The sequence below is a fragment of the Cibotium barometz genome, chromosome 18 (assembly GCF_041138505.1).
Source record: "Cibotium barometz isolate CiBa-2024 chromosome 18, ASM4113850v1, whole genome shotgun sequence".
Classification (NCBI taxonomy): Eukaryota; Viridiplantae; Streptophyta; class Polypodiopsida; order Cyatheales; family Cibotiaceae; genus Cibotium; species Cibotium barometz.
This window is the reverse complement of record NC_141063.1, coordinates 25,155,640-25,177,877: the sequence shown is the minus strand read 5'-3', so window position 1 is coordinate 25,177,877 and position 22,238 is coordinate 25,155,640. Positions and strand designations below refer to the sequence as shown.

General features: G+C 41.9%; 1 protein-coding gene across 2 annotated transcripts; it reads left to right on the top strand.

Moving 5' to 3' along the window:
* Nucleotides 1-5,194: 5,194 nt before the first annotated feature.
* On the top strand, nucleotides 5,195-8,520 carry LOC147629117 (serine/threonine-protein kinase UCN-like). 2 transcript variants are annotated; one of them, XM_086812369.1, is made up of 3 exons: nucleotides 5,195-5,582; nucleotides 5,692-6,783; nucleotides 6,895-8,520. In XM_086812369.1, exons 2-3 carry the CDS (start codon nucleotides 6,323-6,325, stop codon nucleotides 7,874-7,876), a joined length of 1,443 nt encoding a protein of 480 aa, XP_086668495.1. In that variant the 5' UTR covers nucleotides 5,195-5,582; nucleotides 5,692-6,322; the 3' UTR covers nucleotides 7,877-8,520. The 2 variants fall into 2 exon arrangements, with proteins under 2 accessions (XP_086668495.1, XP_086668496.1); XM_086812370.1 differs by having other exon boundaries at nucleotides 5,422-5,520.
* Nucleotides 8,521-22,238: the final 13,718 nt, after the last annotated feature.

The window sequence follows — 22,238 nt, the reverse complement described above, 5'->3', positions numbered from 1 at the left end:
TTACAATAAGAATTGCAGGATATCACACCCTCCCAAGAATATGTAGAAATTCCGAGAGAAGCCTATGAAGTAAGAGACAAAGCAAAAACATAGGCATAAGAATATAAGGAAAAGTTAGAGAAAAGCACAAAATTTGAAATGGACATAATCAGTGAGCGGAATGGCCTTGAATTGGGTTACCCTTTATCATGAGCCAAAGTGTGGATACACAATCGTGCTATGAATGTAGGAAAGTTGTGAGAACAATAGACACTAATGAACTGTCTAGATAGGCCTCATCAATACATGCTATGTGAGATCTTTGATCCTTGAAAGAAACTCATCCATTAAGTCTATACTCAGACTCTAACTACTTATACAAGTAGGCTACTCATACTTGGTACACACCTGTAAAGCATAGCAAGCACATCCCATGAATGCTTAATGATTTTACATGAGTGAATATGGGAAATAATGCTCATTTTCACAAAAAGTGTCACCATTGCATGCACATGTGCACGTGTATTCCTCTCATCCCACCTAGCTTGTTCCATTGTGAAAGGTGTGGAGGTAGATACCACAATTACATGTGAACTAGCATCACCATCCAAAGTACCTATTCTATCTTATTTTGGCGAGACAAGGTGTGCCTCAATGCTAATAAAAACATTCCAAAGCCCTTTGGTAACCAATACATGACACATCATATAGAGCCACAATGGGTAGTTGGTCCTGTCAAGCTTATCCTCAGTAAAAAACATCCCAAATATATCACTACCTACCATTTTAGTCTTTGCAAATAATGAATCCTTGACACAAAATGCAAACATCCCAATAACATGTGGTTATTGTTAATTCCCATTAAATGCAACTAAGATGGGATCACTGATGGAAGAAGAAACATGTAAAGTGTATGAAAAATGATAGTGTGGAGTGTAGAAATGTTACCAGTAGCAAGGATGCAAAAATAAATAAGACAATGATGACGAAGCTATTGATGATGAGCACAAAGATGCAAAGTCAACCACGATGTAGGAGTGACGATTATGGCCCTATATGCACACCAAATGTAAGCTACTCTACACTGCAAAAAAAACCTAAAATCAAACAAAGATAGTTCAAATTGACTCTCCCCTAGGATATCTACAAGAACCTTTATAGCACGCGAATGAGCCCTGGAACACACTTGAAATGGACCAAAAGATGTAAAACATTTATGTTAGCAAAAGGCATTAAAAATTTGCTAACATAGATAACATTGCACTATGGGGTATACCTTCTCCACCTAAGAGGATAGCTCAATGTGAGACAATATGAAGAGTAGCTCAAGGAGGTGATGATGAGGGGGTGAGAGCAAAGGAAACCTACTCTGGTACTAATAATTGGAGTGGATACAAAGATAGCAACATAGACACACATGCAGGAAACAAGTAGAGTGATAGAGAGAAGCACAACACTAGTTCCATACCCCTCTTCTCTAATGCCCTCAATTTACCTACCTTTCGGATTGTTTTTAAAATTTGTATTTTATCTACAAACTTTGACTAATTGAAGGAATTCCCATCCCTTCTTTCCAAAAAGAGATAGCTTTTAAGGTCGGGTCCACAAAGAGGCTATCCTTTTGAGAAGGGAGCTATTCACTATAAGCTTTCTTTTAGGAAATATGTGTCAAAACCATTTTCCCATCACTGAACTATTCAAATAGACCTCATCAATACATGCAAGCTGTTCCCTGAGATCTTTGATCCTTGTGAGGAACATATCCTTTTAATCTCTCTCATTCATATGCTCGGACTCTAGCTGTTTGTATAAGTAGGCCACTCATGCCTCCTTACACGCCTGGTAAAGCTCATAATAAGCACATCCTAAGCTTGCTTGGCAATTTTACTTGAGCAAATATGAGAAATAATGTTTCTTTCATGGAAAGTGCCACCAACGCATGTGCATATACATCTCTTCCATCCTACCTAGCTTGTTCCATTGTGGGAGGTGCAAAGATAGATGCCACAGAGATAGATGTCACAGAGAGAGATGCCGCCTCTATTATGCAGACGTACGAAGATAGATGCCACAACTACATCTGAACTAATATCACCATCCAAAGTACATGTGCAAGACAAGGCATGCATCAATGCTAATAACAACTTTCCAAATCCCTTTGGAAAAAACCAATATATGACGCATCATATAGGATCACAATGGGTAGTTGATCGTGCCAAGCTTATCGTCAATGGCGGAAAGCATCCCAAATACATCACTACCTACCATTTAGCCTAAAAATAACGAATCTCTAACACAAAATGTAAATATCCAAACTACTTGTAGGTACTTTAAATGCCCACTGAATATAACTGAGATGGGGCTGCTAGTAGATCATTGTGATAATGAAGGAAACCTGCAAAGTGTGTGAAAAATGGTAGATTGTAGAGTGTAGAAATGTTACTAATAGGAATGTCAAAATCAATGACAATCGATGAAGATGATGTCGAAGCTATTGATGAGATGAGCTCGAAGATGTGATGTCAATGAGATGGACGACGATGGCCCTATGTGTACACCAAATGTATGCTACTCTGTAGTGTAGAAAGCTACTTCTCCCCTTAGATTTGGAGTTTAGTGTAGAAATCTACTTCTCCCCTTAGATTTGGAGTTATCTCGTGGATTAGCAAAAAAGAAACTTATTATTGCTCTTTCTTGTACAGAAAGTGAGTATAAAGGAGAGTGGTTTACTTCTTGTGAAGCAATCTCATTCATTATGAATTTGGGAGACATGGATGTAGTCTAGGAGTAGCCAATGAATGCTACACCCTAGGCTCTTTTTTCTTTGGTTTATGATGTATACACATAAGCCAAACTTTATTTTTGTACTTAGAAGTAAATTGGTTGCTTCGAGGCAATTTGGGAGTATACAATATGGTATGATGCCAAAACATAATGGTTCATATGCATTTTTCTTATCTTGCATCATTTTATTTTGTGTAAAGTATGTTTATGTGCTTTTTGTGATTGTGAAACTTAAGAAGTTGCATCTTGGCCCATTCTACCTTGCAAAAACTTCCATGATCAACCTTGGTATTATTCTTGCAACAACATTCATAGATATGTTCTTAGATGTGCTTACATCGAGGCAGATACTGATTGTTATGTTAACTCTTTCCATTAAGCCTTGAGGTATCCCTTGGTATAACCCTCAAAATATTTGAGACTAGAGACTCAGGCATTACACCAAGGTGCCCATTCCAAGGGTTATAGTGAGGCCTGACAATTTCAAATCAAGCAAAAATGAAATACCCACCCTTTGTCCCCAAGAGGCACAGCTCAAGTGGTTTGAGCTTAGGACTCTCAAACATGAGGTCTTGGGTTCAAATTCCCTTGCACCCCAATGTCTATGCTCAAGCGTTCCTGCGATTTCCCGCCAATTCTTCTCATGGCGTTCCTAGGTGCGCAACACCAACCCGTCAAGATCAGGGATAGTGCCTGTTGGAGCATCTCAACCCACAACATGTGGTGCCTAGTTTCGACTATGCATGGTGTTCCCTCCTTTCGGCTGAGCTACTAACTTGTTGGGTTCATCGTGAGGCTTGTCCACCACTATCTTAAATGTGGCCAATATTTGGAAGGCCCCTTGTGGTACTACTGGGTGTGTGTTTGTGTGGTTAGTACTAGTGCGAGGGTATTGAATGAGGTGTCCCACTAGGGCTATGTGTGTAGCTGAGTGAAATCCCCATGTGCAACTAGGTAAGGGAGTGGGGGAATGGCCCACTCATCTAAATGAAAAAAAAAAAGCCCACCCTTGTTATGATTCTCTAAAGTTGGTGCCTAGTTTCGACTATGCATGGTGTTCCCTCCTTTCGGCTGACTTGTTGGGTTGATCGTGAGGCTTGTCCACCACTATCGTAAATGTGGCCAATATTTGGAAGGCCCCTTGTGGTACTACTGGTGGGTGTGTGTCTGTGTGGTTAGTACTAGTGCGAGGGTATTGAATGAGGTGTCCCACTAGGGCTATGTGTGTAGCTTAGTGAAATCCCCATGTGCAACTAGGTAAGGGAGTGGGGGAATGACCCACTCATCTAAATGAAAAAAAAAGCCCACCCTTGTTATGATTCTCTAAAGTTGGCAAGTGCATTGTTGTGCTGTAGGCCTTATTTAAGGTGTTTGTAAGAAGATGCTTGTAGTAAGAAGACCTCGATGGTGTGGCCCACGGGTGAAGGAAGTATGTCGTACTTTTGGGCTCCCAAGGACATCTCATGGGTTATTTATTTTAGTTGTACATATATCAAAAGCATTAAAATAAGATGATAATGACTTTATGTGGTACACATGCAATCACCCTATGCATGGATGGATAAATATTTGAACGGAAAGTTATGGTGGAAAGCATAAAATATGGTATTTGAAGGAGCTAGGAGAAAAGCAGGTTTGTTGGCAAGGGGGAGAGAGAAGGTTTGTTGGCAAGGGGGAGAGAGAGGGAGAGAGATTTGTTGGCAGCATGTCATGGAGACAAGGCAATGACCAACATTAGTATAGAGATTGTGCTGTTGGTTAGAAAAAGAAAGACAGCAAAGAGCATCGGTAAAATGGAATGTTGTAAAAAGCCGAGGTATTTGGGGTGGTTGAATAGTAGATAATTGTCGAGTTACTTGGAGGAGGATGCCGCAAACCAAGATGTAATGTCGGAGAAGCTCGAGACACGAGGGAGCTGCACGGAAGTGCAGAGGAGGAGGGCTGCAGGACCAGGTCACAGGAGTGCTTTGACGCCAACGAAAGCATTCTTTTGCTTAGCTTTTACATTTGCCGGAGTCTCAAAAATTTGATTAAAATTAGGATGTTCACATTCTGTGCTTAATGGGCGGGCGGGCGGGCGGGCATATTATTTGCTGGAAAGCGAGATTCGCACTGGCTGATGGGATGCTAGGCTAGTAACCAAGTCAGCCCCGTTCCTAGTTCAAGCTGAACTAAATGCGGGCGCTCTCAGTCGAGGGTAAGAAATTTTATATTAATCCCTTTTCCAGGTTACGAAAATCGAGACCTTTCTTAGTGGGTTGGGTTACGCAATTATATTCGTCGCGTGCGCGCGCGCCCTTGCTCGCGCAGTCGCGCCCGCTCTCTCTAACTTGGCTGCCCTCCTCCTCCGGCGTCTTCCTCTCGCAACTTTTAACCGTTTTCAGTTGCCTCAATCATGAATGCATTTTGAGCTCGTCGCCTCCTCCAGTCCCATGAGCCCCCGCCCACTAGTACCCCTGCGCGCAACCACAGTAAGACGAGCGCCGCCCTTTTTGGCCATATTTTACCCCTCTTCCTATCATGGCTGCCGTCCTTTTTACTCCATGATCTTTTTCTGGTCTGAGAGCCCTCTGAGGTCCCTTTCAAAGCAAGCGAGTTTACCACTACACTTTACCTTCCTTTTAATGTTCTCCTCCACATTGCAGGGCCATTCATGACAGAGGAGGAGCAGGCTTGGCCTTGACACCAACATTGACGTTTGATTTGATCACTTCCTCTCCTCCCCGTGCGCTTGCTTGGCTAGCTAGTAGCAATTGGGTAACAGCTTTCGTCAATCACCCTTATTTACTTCTCATGCTCGTGCTAGAGGACGACATTTGGTGGGTGTGCTCCATCCGTGGAGCCTGTATTATAGTTCTCTGTGTACCGAGTAATGTTTGCTGCCACTTGCTGGTCCTGACGAGCATGTTCCGCCCTGTTTGCATGCAGGCAAAGGGTAGTACCCTACACTGATTTGCTGGCGCTGCAACGATCCATCAACGTTACTACTTACAGCTGCTGATATGGACGTTCCGTTACTGCTGATCCCATCGGCGTTCTGACGGCACCCTTGCTCCGTTCAATTATGTGATGAGGTACATCCCGCCACGCCCATCAAATGTCGTCAGCGTCAGCCCAGCTCGTGGGGGGCGGAGTGGTGGGGCAGTGCGGCAACGGCAAAGCCATCACTCATCTACCTTGAAAGTTGAGGAGGCAGCTGCATCTTATGTATTCACCATGCCTACATCATCATCATCATGACATGCTCGGTAAAAAGTGCAACAAGATGATGGCGTAATGCCTAAGGCAAAGAACGTTCACTCGCATGGTAATGACTGATCCGTCACGGGTTTTCACATGTCGATTGCTTTGATCAGTAGAAGAAGGGACAGCCGTCTCTTCTAGCTGCAGACTACGTCTCTCTGCAGCATCAGCTACAGCCCTAATTTGGCTCACGGACGCTAGGGAGCAGTGCGACTGCAGCTGATCCCTCAATGCCATCGCCGCCCAGGTAGTAACACTTCGCACAAAAATTAGCCTGTTTTCTTGTGCGTTGCCTAGGACGTCACATGCGTGGAGCATGAGCATGAGCATGATGGAAGAGGACGCTGATCGCTCTCTTCCTCATCTAGCTTCTCCACAAAGCATGCTGGCAACCCCCTGCAGCGACCAGCGCTCGCACCCACTAGACGACGCACCCCTCAAGCTATTCAGCAACGTCCATGACTTCAGACCTGTGGGCACTCTCGGTCGCGGTAACATGGGAACTGTTCTGTTGGTAGTTACTAGGCACTCCAGCACTCCTTTTGCCCTGAAGATCACGAGAAAGCATACAAGCAAGAGGCCGCTGCAACGGTCTCAACGAACGGATGTCGAGAGAGAAATCCTCTCCACTCTTCACCATCCCTTCCTTCAAACACTCCATGGCCATTTTGAGTCAGACAAGCACTCTCTGCTGGTGATAGACTTCTGCTCAGGTGGCGACCTTAATGTGCTCAGGCAGAAGCAGCCAGACAAAAGGTTCTCTGAGACAGCAACTAGGTGAGAAATCTCTGCATATGCTTAGTTAATTACATCAAATTTTCCTTTTAAAATTACAATTCCCATTTCACTACTACTAAAATGTTTTAATGATTTTGGTGTTGCGAGTAGGTTCTATGCTGCAGAGGTTGTAGCTGCCTTGGAGCATCTTCACAAACTTGGCATTGTTTACCGTGACCTCAAACCAGAGAACATTCTGGTTGAAGGGAGCGGTCATATAAAGCTCACAGATTTCGACTTGTCTCTCAAGCTAAAGCCGAGACCGGCGGCGCAGGGAGGCGCACCGGGCGCGGCTGATCAGGTCATGGTGCAGGAAGGTGCGTCTAAGCAAAGACGCTGCGCCAGCCTCGTGTGCTTCAGATGCAGCTGCGCCAGCTTGATTACAAGAGAAGACAAAGAGGCTCAGGAGCCCGACAAGCCTAAAAGGAATGCGGGGGGAGATAAGGTAACGCCGGAGGGCACGACAGACAGCGTCTGTTTTGTTGGGACGGATGAGTATGTGGCACCGGAGGTCCTGCGCGGCGGGGAGCATGGTTTCGCCATGGATTGGTGGAGCTTTGGGATTTTTCTCTATGAAATGATCTACGGCACCTCTCCCTTCAAGGGCGCCGGCAGCGAGGAGACTCTCCGCAACATCATTGACAGGGAGCCGGAACTCCCAGGCATGCGCACCCCCGCCAAGCACCTAATTGGGCAGCTGCTGGTGAAAGACCCCTCCCGACGGCTTGGCTTCGTAAGGGGGGCTGAAGACATCAAATGCCACCCTTTCTTCCATGGCTTACAGTGGGAATGCCTACCGCACATTTGCAGACCCCCCTTCATCCCTCCACCTTTCAATCTCTCAGAATTCGAAGAGAGGGCCAAGCGGAAGCAGCTTCAACTGCCCGTAACTCATACTCATGCCTCTAAGGCCTGGCTTGATGCTGTTGTCGACACAATTGCAGAGGAATCTTCTCATACACAGTCGTCCTCTTCAGCTCTCATGAGCAGCAGCGCTGATAGCCAAGATCAACAGTTTCGTAGGGATGAGAATTTGGAGGAAATTTTCAGCAGCGCCGAGTGGAGTAGCGAGCTGGATGCACAGCCAGCTTGAAGGTGACTCCAAGTTCTGGCCGGGTGCCAGCATTTGATCACACTGCAGGATTGCAATGTGAGGAAGCCACCATGGCCAATTTGTGGTGCCAATACCGATCTCTGGGAGCTGGGATTGATGCAGATTGCGGAGCAGCTAGCTGCCCTGGTATGCTTCGGGCACACGTGAGGCTGCATGCTCGACCAGGGTCAAACTGTCCTTATTCTCAACTCCCAAGAGTGGGTTTACTACTCCCGAGTTCTTGCTTAATTTGCCCAAATCAAATCAGGGTTGAGATTTGGAGCTTTATTGGGCATTAAATACTCCAAATATAGGATTAACACATGTAACCACAAGATCAAGTGCAACATTTAAAGTTTGTTGTTTAGCTAATCAGGCGAACTCTAGTGTTAGTAAATGGGGGAAATGTCATTCCCACACAAACAGATGGAGTCTGCAAACGTGCAGACTGCATAGATAGAGGGAGGCCAAATTGCCAATGACGGGGAGACACGCACTTTTGTATAAGTGTGTACAGTGTACTTACTGCTGGATAACTGCCATTGTGTTACTGCACTCCGATAAAATATATTTTTGTCCTGCGGCGCCAGCCTTTGTAAAAGGAAGGGCGCAGAAATATATGTATTGGAATTTTGGCCACGATATTCCATCGCCCTTTGCGCACACTTTTTTTTTCAAAATATTTATAATATTAAAACTCACTTTTTTAAAAAATATTTATAATATTAAAACTGAAAGCCCATATTTATAACTCTGGATTGACTTACGAAAGCTCACCAAAAGTACTTGTATCCCAAGCCTACTCGGAATCATACTTATTACAATTCAGTAATGTGCAAAGCAAATCCATATTTATAATATTAAAACTGAAAGCCCATATTTATAACTCTGGATTGACTTACGAAAGCTCACCAAAAGTACTTGTATCCCAAGCCTACTCAGAATCATACTTATTACAATTCAGTAATGTGCAAAGCAAATCCTATCTTTCATCCTCCCAAACAAATGAAGATTGACTCTAGGATACATGGTAACCCAAGTGCATCATGGGCTTAGTGGTGAAACCTTTAGGTGGGAGCCTTTCCAATACATACTTGCCTGTCCGAACCTTAATCAAAGGTCTAGTTCCTAGAGGATTTTCCACAAATGTCACAAATGTATATACGGGGTGTTTTTCCTTGAGATACCATCTCTTGGTCTTGGGTTCAAACTTCGGCCGCTTGAACCTCATATCTTTAGTTAGACAAATCTACATACAATCATATGTTAGGAATTCCTAGTATGTACCAAAGTCTGCTACACTGTAGATCATCTGATCCCATCATGTTGGGATTGTATTGCCTGAAGTGTGTTAGCATCATTCAGCTTGTTAATATAGTATACAGACCTGCACAAATGAACACATTTATACATTGTTTCATTGACATTCAAACCAGTTCCCTCCCCCCCTTTGAAACACTGAGCTATTCCTAGAAATCCATATCTCCCATAAACAGTAGCCATATCTGATAATACTAAACAACAAGTTAGTAACCTCTTTTGATTCCACCCCCTTCCCAAGACCCAATCTCCCCATAACCCTTGAACTCCCAAGCACCCTGCCAACCCATTTTCCCATCCTGGCCCAAAATCCCCTAATAGTGCTCAGGGCACTCCCAGAAGGTATGCCTCCCATCTTCCAAGGTTGATCTACACCTTGGGCAATATCCTAAAGTAAAGTTTCTCTGAAGGAGTTTGGATCCAACTGGTAGTACTAACAAGCAAACTCTCCATAAGAATACCTAAAATTTCAAAGGCATGTTAGACTCCCAAATGAGTTTCCATCTCTTTCTCCAAGTTCCAACTCTCCTTTTTATTTTCCAAGCTTTATTGCATATAGATCTGTTTTCCTCAATTCTAAATACAAGGCTTTAGCTAATCCCTTGTCCAGCTTAACCCCATTGAACCACATCCAATCTTTAAGCCAGCAGGAATTATCAAATATAGTAAAAACCCAAACTTTTTAGATTTCCCCCAGCATCTGATTAACCAAAAGTCTGTCTCTTCTGAACTGTAACCCAAACTCTGTGGCTAGCTGATTAAGCTCTTTCCAACCTACCTAAGACCAGTCCCATCAATCTGCAAGTCTTCTCAATCCTTTGTTATTCAATTTCTTGGCCATATTAATATTTAACAGAGCCAAAGGAGGGTTGAAGTTGTGGGATCACCAAATCCCAAGATTAAAGAAAGAGTTGCCTGTGACTCTTGAACAACCATCCCAATGTGACAGAGTTAGCATTTCCTTTCACTTGCCACATAAAAAGCTACAGAATGAGGAGTTTGTGATCTTAAGGGGGCAAAAGAAAAAATCTTGTTTCTCCAGTTGAGTCCCATCCACATACCCTTCTGAGAGACATGAGAATCTTCAACCACCTCTCTAAGAATTATGACCCATATTTCTTCCCGAGATAGACATTTGGGGAGAAGGAGAGCAATCTTGGCAGAAGCATAAGTGGGAAGATGCAAAATCCCCAAACCTCCATCCACTTTAGGCATGCTTACTTTGTCCCAGGCGACTAACCAAGTAGGTACTCTTTTGCCATTGGCTTTATTCCTCCACAGAAAGTCTCTAATAAGGCTTATAATCGTGTTCCACTGGGCTTTAACAAAATTGCAAGCCTGGAATGGCACTCTCACTCCTTCCCATTTCTTAAGTTTTTGTAGAAATCTTTCAATGGCCCACTCAGAAAGCTGTTTATTAGTGACCTCTACCCCAAAGGGTGCTCCCAGGTGTCTGATGATCTGACCCCTCCTAACCACCTCACATCCCCACCTATCCAAATCAAAGTCATTATCTTGTGTTAAGCTGATCAGTTTAGTTTGCTGAATATTGCATTTAGATCTAGAGGCATCAACAAATTCTTGTACTATGGACAAGACTTGTCTCATATTATCCCCATCAGCCCTTAAAAACAACAAGGAGTCATTAGCAAAGCATTACTCCCCATTCCTCAACCTCAAACCAGCAACCCTACTTTTCTCACTTGCTTCTTCTAGAGCTACAATCAAAGGGTGAGAGGCTATGGCAAAGAGAAGAGGAGCTAAAGGGAAACCTTTCCTGACGTACCTTTTAATTTCAAATCCCCCCACTATCCTACCATTTAAGAGGAGGCTAGAAAAAACCCCTAAAGATAGAGTGAAGATGCAAGAAGCTATCCTGATACCAAATCCCAATTTTTCCATGACTCTTGCCACAAAGGACCAGTGAATCCTATCATAAGCTTTTTCTAGATCTAATTGAAGCATGATACATTTCTGATTGGTTCTTATGGCTACATATACCATAGCAGCCAAGATATTATCATAAATGGATCTACCCTTTATAAACCCATGTTGTTTCCTAGATATCACCTTCTGGAGGATTGGGGAGATCATTAAAGCAATGACTTTAGCTAGAATTTTGTATACCACTATCAGGAGAGTAATAGGTCTCCAATGATTGAACCTGCTACAAGCTGTTTGTTTAGGGATGAGTTTCACCACCCCCTCCTTCGAGTCTATATCCAAAATTCTAGAGCTAAAGGCTTCTCTACACATGTCTCATATTATATCCTTAATAGAGGGCCAAAATGAGATGAAGAATTCTGTAGAAAGACCATCCCACCCTGGAGACTTTTCCTTGCCCGAATCGATAAGAGCTAACCAACATTCATCAAGCTCAACATTTCTCTCAAGCCAATTGAATTCTCCAGTATCAATACTTTATTTAACCAGTTTAAGCATGTTATTTTCTGCAATGAACCTTGATCTGGAACCATCTTCCTTGAGACTCAAAGTAGTCCCTAAATAATCCATCCATCTCCTGGCCCACCACTACCTCTATATCCTGAATCACTAAGCCATTCTCATCCCTAATGTATCCAACTATCTCCATGTTATCCTTCTCTTTAAATAGATGTATATCAGGTTTTCCTTTTAGAGGAAAAGGCACTCCTTTTGAGGACACCCAGTTTGTTATCCTTCTCTTTAAATAGATGTATATCAGGTTTTCCTTTTAGAGGAAAAGGCACTCCTTTTGAGGACACCCAGTTTGAACACTGCCAGTTTTTCATCTTCCTCTCTGAGGCTCAGTTTGGCATTTTGTTTAAAGGTTGACCTCTCATCTGAGAGCTTCCCTAATTGCCTTTTTCTTTGCAATGCTTCCAATTCGTCACTCCACCGTTTTCTTCTCTCTTTCCTCTCATAAGCTCTCAACTTCCCTACCCTTCTAATGACTCTCCTTGCATCTCATTAGCAAAAGCCCTCCAAGCTCCTTCACCAATGCCTCTTTTCCTTAATCTACTGATAGCTTCATCTGTATATTTTACAGTTCATCTTTCAACAAAGAGCTATTTACCCTTAATTTCCTAGAAGGAAAGAGGCTCAGTTTCTCCTCCTCCCAACCATGAACATGCCACTCCCACTTTAAGGGCATATGATCTGAGAGAGCAGAAGAATTATCTATCTTAATCTCAATGGTGTGAGGAACCCAAGAATCTTGGTGGCTAAAGAAAACCCTATCAAGTCTAGAGGAGGAGCCAAAGTATTGTAGGCTGAAGTATGTGTGGCCAAGGTCAAATCCCCACTCCCCCAAACTCCATCCATCCACTATTCCCAACTTACCTCTGAGTTCTCCCCATTTCTTTTTTTCCTTCCCCATCAGGATGGTGCTTCCTCCACATCTGTCAGATGGTTTCTCCACCATGTTAAAGTCACCCAATAAAATCCAAGGGCCTTGCATATTATGACCACAGAGCCAGTCCCATAAGCCTCCCCTTTCTTTATAATTATGAGCTCCATAAATACAACCCAAATTCTCTCTCCCTCAACTTGGCATTATACTACCAGAGCACTTCCACTGGGGTGGTTAGTAATAAGGCAAGGGTTCATGGACTCCTTTATAATGGTCATCACCCCATTGTAACCCTTGTCAGTTCCCCCATAGTAAACTTCCCAATCCTTATACCTCTCCCTTATAGTCACTTTTCCCCCAAAAAGATTGTGTTCTTGAATTTCCAGCATAGGCAATTGCTCCAAAAGGTTGCATTATTCTTTTTGTCTTTAATGCCTTTTACATTCCATGTACATCCCCTCATCTCTACCTTGTTATTCATTGAAGAGCAGTTTCAGGGACCATCTTAACCTCTTGACTACCTCCCTCATCTCAGGAGTAGGGTTCTGGGCCATCTTCCAAGCTGTCTCCAGTTGCCAATTGAATTTCTCCATGGAAGAAGTCTCACTATCCATTTCCCCCAAAGTACATTAAGGGGTTGTGGGTCACTAGGAGTACTGACTGGGCCCTTCTCCTCCTTATTAGATTTATTTCGTGGTTTTCTAGCTTCTTCCTTGGTAGTCCTTAGGTTGGATTTACCTCTGGATTTTTCTGTAACCTTAGTCCAGCCCCCTTCTACAGCACACTTCCCTGAGGATTCAGTAGCCTTTTTCCCTTGTCCTCTTTACCCTTGTTAGCTACCGTTTGTAAGCTATCTAATTCCTTCTCCCCCCTAAATCCCTGGCCTCCTTTCTTTCTTCACTCTCTTTTCCTTGGGGGCTGATTACCCCACAAAATCTAGCTATATGACCAAGATCACCACATTTGAAACATGCCCCTGGAAAAGGGCCAAACTTTAGGGCTACTTCTATTTTACCCAATTCCCCAAAGTCCATCTCCAACGTTTTCAAGGTTTTGATCCTAGTATTCCAAGATATGCAGACATTATTCACTTGACGGCCATAATTCTCAGCTTTAGGAATGAACAAAGGTGGACCCAAGTGATTTCACCAAACCACCTAGAGCTGGCCGAAGCCAAGGAGGGAGGCCTACCAACTCAACCCAAACTAGATAGGCATTTTTTAGGCTTTGGTTCACATCAAAAGAGTGGATCAAATGGTACAGCATGCACAAGTTTAGGGCCATAAACAGAGGAGCTTTGGAGAACAAGTTAGAGACAACCTGCCCTTTAGAGAAAAGGACATTAAGAAACCCTTTCCCAAGATAAAAGGTTTGAAGCACCACATTTTCATGCAAAACTTCTTCAAGCCATCTGCTAAGCTCAGCTTTAGAGCGGGGCCTACCAGCGTAGAACAATATAACGCTACAGAACGAGAACAGATTCACCTGCTTCTTTACCAAGTCGGTAGAGACCTTGGTACATACCTTGGATATAGACGAGTGCATATAAGAAGTACTGGGACGTAATCTGCTTGCTACCCAATCTGGATAAAGCCTTTTCTTCTCTTGAGTCTCATCTTCTTCGTTGCGAGACCGCTTCATTTCATCACAATCATTTGCACCCCAATCGCCCTAGCTTTGGGCATCTTGATCCCCCAGCTCCCCAACGTTCTGCATCCAATCTAATCCCATGCCTACCTATAGCAATTCTGTATGCGCAACGTGTGTCGCGCATGCACCCCACTACCCCAACTTGAGTGCAGCCGGCCACGTTCCCAATAATCCTTACCATGCAATGATGTAAACTCTACGGCACTTCTAGTTCGCCCTATGCCAACTCACAAGTTCATAGTATCACAAACTTCTATCATCCTCACTCTTTCTCACACATATTTAAAAACAAATCTATACAATTAACAATACAAAAATTATACTAATACCGACATTATACTATGTTTAGGTTTTTATTTACATTCATTAAAATAATACAATAGTTGATATATAATTATAAATATAAAATAATAGCATCAACATACCAATTTAGATGATTAAAGTACATAAACACATCTCTCTCTCTCTTATATATATATACATACATATATGTGTACAAGGGTCTAATAGTTTCAAGGCTTGCCAAGGGTACAATCGATTCTTGTCTTTGGCTTCATTCTTCATGAGCTCCCACACTTGGATATCCATCCCCTTCCAAGGATAATCTCTTCTAGTGTTATCCCTAGAGTCATAACATATAAGCTACCTTCCACGGGGGTAAGAGTTGATGTGGAACTGAAGTTTTAACATCCCTTTTAAAGGCATGTTGAGACATTTTGTACCAGAGCTTTTGTACTAGAGCTTGAGTTGGATCAAGGGGAGGTTTTCCTAATGAGACCTAAGTCTCATATAAAATTAAGTTTCTTTCTGTTCTATATCTAATAAAGTAAGTTTGACTATTGTTTACAGGGAAGTTTAGGCAAAGCCTTGTGGGTTAAACCTCTTCTTCCTCATGATCATTATGCAGTTTTGCTATATGGATAGGTATAATACTTCTCCTTTGATTTTCTCTTTCTTCTCGGTCTTTAGCTTCCCGTTGGGCTCATCTCTTCATCTCAACCTCCTGTTTTCTACTTACTTTAACCTTGTGAATGACTTAAAGTTGTTCATAGGACAACATCCCATAGTAATTTCTAAGTTTACTCCCATTCAGGAATCTCTCCATTTGGACTCCATCAAGGGTCTCTAGGCATGCTATCCCTCTAGTCTCGTGCATCCTCTCAACTTCAATTTTTTTTCGTTGAGGTTATAAAGTAGGACTAGGTCCCCTTCCTTAAACCTCTTAGTCTTGATGTTGGCATCGAGCCACCTTTTTCTTATCTTTTTTCTTGGTATACATGCCCACCACTGTGAGTGTAACCTTGCTTCATCAAGTTTCTCGAGCTCTACAACTCTTTTAGACAACACTTTGCCCATCCATTCCATTTTCTTTGCTAACATAGTGCATAGGACTTTATTAGTTCTCTTAGCCTATTCGTGGATAGTCTAGGAAGACTTATGGGTGTACTATAATGAGTTCTTCTAAGAGGAGCTCCATCATGCCACTTAAGAAATTGGTTCCTTGTGGTCACTAATTAGCTCTAGAGGACATCCAAATCTAGTGATGATGTGCTCATAAATAAACTTGGAAGTTATTCCTAGATTAGCTTTTACTATGGCCTTAGCCTTAGCCCACTTGGTCACATAATTAGTAGCCACGATGATGTATGGTGCTTGTGTTCTTTTAGCAGTAGGGCTAATGGGTCCTATGAAGTTAATGCCCATTTGGCAAAAGGTCTTATGGACATGATTGCTTGTAAAGGAATTTTTATCCTTTTGTTGTGGGCGGCATGGTGAAGCAATGGCACTCATTGCAATGTTTGACATATTCCATTGCATTGAAGCTGAAGAGTGTCAGCAAAAAATCTAGAACATCCTCAATCTCAGCATAACCTAGATGGTCTTTTGGGTCCCTTACCCTCATCTCTTCACCACTAGGAAATTTTTACGGCACTTTCATTTTGTTACCTTTGAGGGGGGGGGATGGGGGGGAGAATGTGGCTTTTCCTTTACTATGATCCTTACCTCTTTTCTTCCTTTAGAAGTTTTTGGTGCTTACTACTTAGGTCATAGATTGAGGAGTAGCCTCATTTTTCTTTTATTGGGCATGTGCCCCGAGTCATAATCATCTCACTAGTACTTCCTTTTCTTTCTCTGAAAATTTTTGGCTTAAATGATACTAACTATCCTAAAGCTTGTTGGTGGTGTCTTAAATGACATTGACTATCCCAAAGCTTGCTAGTGGTGTTGCACTATGATTTGGAGTGGTGGACTTGTGTGAGCACTCCACTAATTAAATGATCTATGTTGCACCCCATGCACCATCTATGCAAAGGTGGAGAATCAGTCATTATTGCTTTTGTGAGGGCCTTGACATCTAAAGCAAGCAAGAGAGGTTCTTCGTGGGGGCATTTAGACACTTTGTGAGGGCCTTGACATGTAAAGCAAGCAAGAGAGGTTCTTCTCGGGCCATTAATGCCCTGTGGTCTCTGTAAGCTCTCGTGATTGTATTTGTATTAAGGTAGTCAATTGTTGTGCATCCCACATCATTGGTCCTTGTTGTCTCAAATGATATTCACTTCTTCATGAGCTTCCAGGGATTGAGTTTGGATAGTCAACATAGAATTCCGATGTGCTAGTAGGGGGTTTATTTGATATGTGTTCCATATATCTACTAGCCTTGTTGACATGGTTCCTGGAGATGTTGGGTATGGTGGTAACATCGGATGGAACATCTGATGTTCTATACAGGTTTCTCTACCAATGTAGGGTTCATCCCTACATGATTAGCAATTGGTTCAGTTTTGTAGGTGGGGCTAGTAAATCCAATGGCTAAGGAGCTATGTCGCTAGCAATACAGACACTCCTATCATTCTTTCCATTCATTATGCGTGATAGCAATTCGACAATTCATGATTTCCATATATTCTATAATATCCACACCACTAGTTCCCTCTTGCTCTCAAGATTGGGCACTCATGCATTGTGTATTTCCTTTTGCAAACAACACACCAAGTCATTTCCTATCTTGGAGCTAAAATGGACAACTTGTCTCTTTATAGGAGAGGCTTGCCACACTTCTTCTAGCCCTTTGATTGCTGCCTTAGTAATGTCTCATGTGCTCTCAGGCTCTTCTGTTTTCCTAGTGTCTTGACTTTTAACATTGGGTTTGTTTTGACCAAAGAGTCTAAGTCTTTTGTTTTCCTAGTCTTGACTTTAACAATGGGTTTTGTTTTGACTAAAAAGTCTAGTCTTCTATTTTCCTAGTGTCTTAACACAGGAGGTTTTGTTTTGACACCAGAGTCTGGTCTTCTGATTTCTTTGGAATGGATGCCGTAAAGGTTCATCAAATCTATTACATCTAGGCAACACTCCACTAGTGTTTTATGTCTTCGGGCATACAATGTATCATGCAATTGTTTGCTCCTCAATCCCTCCAAGAACAATGAGATCAGCTTGTATTAGCTTGATTTTTCCTCAAGAGGACATTTCTTCTCTCACAGACTCATGCTCAAGCTGCTTGAATTGATAGAATTATGTAACTAAGCTATGCTTGACACACCAATCTTTGAGAAGCTTGTGGGGGTAAATGCTAGCTCAAGATCCTACATGGTCCATTTTTATGAGTCTTCTCGCATTTGAAACCACAATAATTCATTACCTTTTAGGGTCAATTCGAAGGCACCTATCTTAGTTCTCGGATCAGTTACCCTCTTAGTCATATATATTTGTCTAAATGCGACAAGGTGACTATAGGGATCCCCTAATCCTAATCCTTCAATTTCGGACACTAGATTAGATATGTGTGAGGCTCTAAATGTGGCAAGGTGGCTATAGGGATTCCCTAATCCCTCAAACTTGGACACTAACTTAGATATGTGCGAGGCTCTAATCCTTAGATGGCTATGGTCATATTCCTTCTCTCGTTCCTCTTAGCAGTCTAACCACCATGGGAATGACATCTAGCACTCTCCTCTTTTTATCAGGAATATAAACTCATGCTCTATGTTATGTAGGCTCAACTATTGGTTCTGGAGCCATCGAGGTTACATATCTAGGTTCATCTTTGGGAGCTACATTGTGCATAGGATGGTCCTATGTACCCATAGGCTGGTACTCCGTATGCATCATTGGGTATCCCATTGACTACTAGTAGGCTCATAGTTTATGATTGTGTAGTCTCTCTATTTCCTAGGCCCCCTGAGTTGGTACTCTAGTCTCTAAGGGAGTGGTTACCCTTGTTTTTTTGAGGGGTATTGACTCTCTTTGGATGGCACCATTTTCCCTCGTTCTTTCTTCTCTGATTGGGTTTATGGAGGAAGGAATCCAAAAGTTGGCATCCCATTGCAGCTTTAGAATGAGAACTCTCGCTTCTCCATTGGACTACCTCTTCTTGAGGTGATTTCCTCCTACTTTCCTTTCAATCTGGTAGGCCAAGGGTGGTGTAATGCCCCATGTCTAGATCTTTATATATTTCTTGCCTCCTCAGCAAGCCTTGGGGTATAGGTGTTATCTTCGTCATCTCAACACATGTTGTTGAGTCAGTGGTGGATTGCTAGTAACACTTGCTCTCACTAGTAGGGAAGAATCGAAATGACCCCTACAAGTCCCTAAAAATATCAATGATTATGTAAAGGTCAGGTAAGGCATCCTTATATAGCACCATTACTTCACTGTCAATAGTAAACCTCCTCAAGAAGAATTTATCAATGACATTAGGGAGAGCTAAGTTATCGGCTGCTCTGTTTGAGCTCTAGTAGCTTCTTGCAATCTTTTGGGCCTTTCTATCTCATCAACCATGGCCAAAGGTCTAACCTTCTTGATAAGTCTTGTTAGAATATACATCCTCCCATTAGAGTCCAAATACCACTCATGGGTTGTCCAAGAGGCCAGGTTCAATTCCACACATTGATGACATTGGCCATCTCTCCAAGAGTATCCCATTGGTGTCAATGAAGATTGGGACTTAGGTAGCTATGCGGAATCCATAACATTGTAAGATGTATGCTTCAGTGATTTTTGTGTTGCTAGGTTGGCCTCTAACTTGTTCTCTTGTGGCCCTTCTCTCACCCATTCGTCTTTTGGCTTGGGCTCCTTCACCCTGAACACTCCATGGTCTTGTTGGGTCATATTTGAGTTTGGGCGCTAAATTGGGCTAATTCCCACAATTCTGATCTGGTATCCTCTATTGTGAAGGATTCTTGATGTTCTTCCAAACTAGAATCTAGGTGATTAGATCGACTTTGGTCTAGTTCCACTTCTTAGCATTGGTCCGTATGATAATGTTGTATGCTCAAACATTGGGTTTGAGTATGAAGTCAAAATGATTCGATCCAACCATAAATGTATAAGCACTTGGTCCAATGCCAAAATCACTTACTAAGGTTCTTTTGATGATTTTCATTCATTTTTTTATATTTTTATGGTTTTTTGGATTTTTCAAGATTTTATGTGTCTCTTCGAGACCTTATGTCTCACATGAAACTAGGAGACTATGAAAATCAATCTCAGGAGATTATGAAAATTTTATCCCTGGAATCTCCAATTGGACGATTAGACTAGCTGATCGAGCAATTGAACTCACAATTACACTTCTTTATAATTGGACTAGTAAAAACAATTGAACTTCACCAATAATTGATCGGACATTTGACAAACGGCTAGAATTTTTGGCATCGATCGTACAACAATTAGCTATACATGATTGCTTGTACATGTTTATAAAATTTACATTTAATGATTGGACTTCCATAGGTACTCGTACTACACGTGATCATCACAGGACAATTGCACGTTCCTAAGCGATCGAAACCCCATGAGTACTCCATGATTAGACAAGTTCTAGGCGATCAAACTATTTGAATTGAAGATTACTCTTTTGCATGTCAGTGCATGCACTGACTATCAATTTGGTAGATCTCCTAGATTTATGTGTGTTCAATGTGTACATCTCCTCAATATCCTCTATCAAGTTCGGTCAGTAAAAATCAGCATAACTTCCCATTTAAATGATTATTTTACCATTTATGGCTTTGTAGACCAAAAACTACCCCCGATTTGACTTTTCAGTCCATGATTTCTCAATCCTGAGTGTTTGGACCTAGTGATTAGACCTTGGACCCAATGATTAGATTTAATAGTCCAATGATTGGACCTTGGATCCAATGATTAGACTTGACAATCCAATGATTGGACTTTTTAGAGAGTAGTTTTTGCCTGTTTTTTCATCTATGATCTTGATTCTACCCTTCCTTTTGGGCCTAATTTGTCCCTTGACCACTTAATTTAAGGCTCTACTTGATGGCACAATGTCATCAATTACCAAAAAATCAAGATTTTTTTGTAAAAAATAAAAGTTTCTAAATAGCCTAATTAAGCTAAAATTGAGTAAATTTGAAGTAATTTGATGATGAAATTGGTACCTAGGTAGGTCGTGGAACTTCAACCTAAGCAGTTGGAGAGTTTCCCTTCCTTCCTTTGTCACATATTGATCAAAATCAAGAAAAAAAAGAGCACAAGATGGTTAGACTTAGCAAAAATCACATAAAACTCCTACTCTAATCATACTTCCACCACACCAATCACTCCAAATCTCAACTCTTAGTCAATCTACCACAAGTTTTGTAACTCGTTGGAAAACTAAAATAAACAAATCAATAGAATGCTTCTATTTGACTCTAGCACTAGTTCTACTCCTCAACAGAGCAGGCGGTGCCTCTTGTTTAGGGAAGTTGTAACTTCACAACAAACATTGCCTTCACCACCACTACAACCCGTCTAGAGCATGAAAGAACATTAAGTGTGGGAATGGAAACCTCAAGGGGTGTCAAAACCTCAAGCTCTACCAATCTAATTTTCAGACCCCTATAATATAATCATTCATCACATGAGGGAGAAGCTAGCAAGGTTCCTCTCCCTCTCTCTCTCTCTCTCTCTCTCTCTCTCTCTCTCTCTCTCACACACACACACACACACACACACACCCCTTCTACTGTAGGTGTGGATCCTCTTTAGAGCATGTAGATAGTTGTGGGCTGTACGGGATGAGACGCCTGTAGAGAAATAGTTGGAGAGATGTGATATAGTGAGGTTCATACTTTGCACTCTAGTTGAGTTGTAAGAAGAAGCCTTATTAAGACTTATTAAAAGGCTTAAACTAAGCTATAAAAAGGCTATGTGGTAGTCTGCTAGAGTGCAATGATGCATTTGCCTCTATTTCTTTTTAAGGGGCACTACTAGGATAAGAAGAGGTTAAATCTCGAGCCACAAACAAGAAGAGAATGTGAGGAGAGCAATGGTGACGGTGAGTAGGATGAGGTCATTGCGGGCATGCACACATAGAGTGAGCAATATAGTAGGCGAGGTTGGCACACACAGCAGCTCTAATACCAATTGATGGAGTTAGCACAAGTGAGGGCTATGGGGGCTCATAAGTAATGATGGCCATGGCTGTGGCATTGCACAATAGAGAGGTAAAGATAAAAATGCAAACACTCAATAAAGGGAGGGAGAGAAAAAACACGACTGTTAATGTGATAGTTGCTTGATTAATTCCATGAAGTATAAGCACCTTTTATAAGTTTAAAGGTTACTTCAGTGACATTATTGCTTAGGTCAACTACTCAACAAATATCTAGATATTATTAAACCCCCCCTTAAGAGGCGGTTCACACACATAATTCCTCACTCTAAGAGCGGATTCACATACAAACTCATAGGTAAGACCTTGATTCCCAATAAGAATAAGTCATAACACGACACACCCAATGGGTTACTTGGATTATAGATAAAGATCAAACCCACATAATTGCACAAGTTACCCTTAGGGTAAAGTAACAACATATACATAATGACCTAACCTTAATTTATCCTATGGACGCCTAGGTATAATATCTACTAAAGTATATTAGGATGAAGAAATTTTTAAAGCTTTATTGCATATTCCTCAATTGCATCTCACACTTCTTTTCAGACTAGATTGTAATTTTTAGAGAAATTACGTAGTGGTTTTATCTGTTGTCAAAACCTATCCAAAAATGTTCCCTTCAAAGTATCAAATTGGTGAAATGAGTAGGTCCATAC

Coding starts and splice junctions, on each gene's coding strand:
- LOC147629117 (XM_086812369.1), top strand. CDS start 6,323: ATGAGCATGAGCATGATGGAAGAGGACGCTGATCGCTCTCTTCCTCAT. Junction 6,784..6,894: donor TTCTCTGAGACAGCAACTAG/GTGAGAAATCTC, acceptor TGTTGCGAGTAG/GTTCTATGCTGCAGAGGTTG.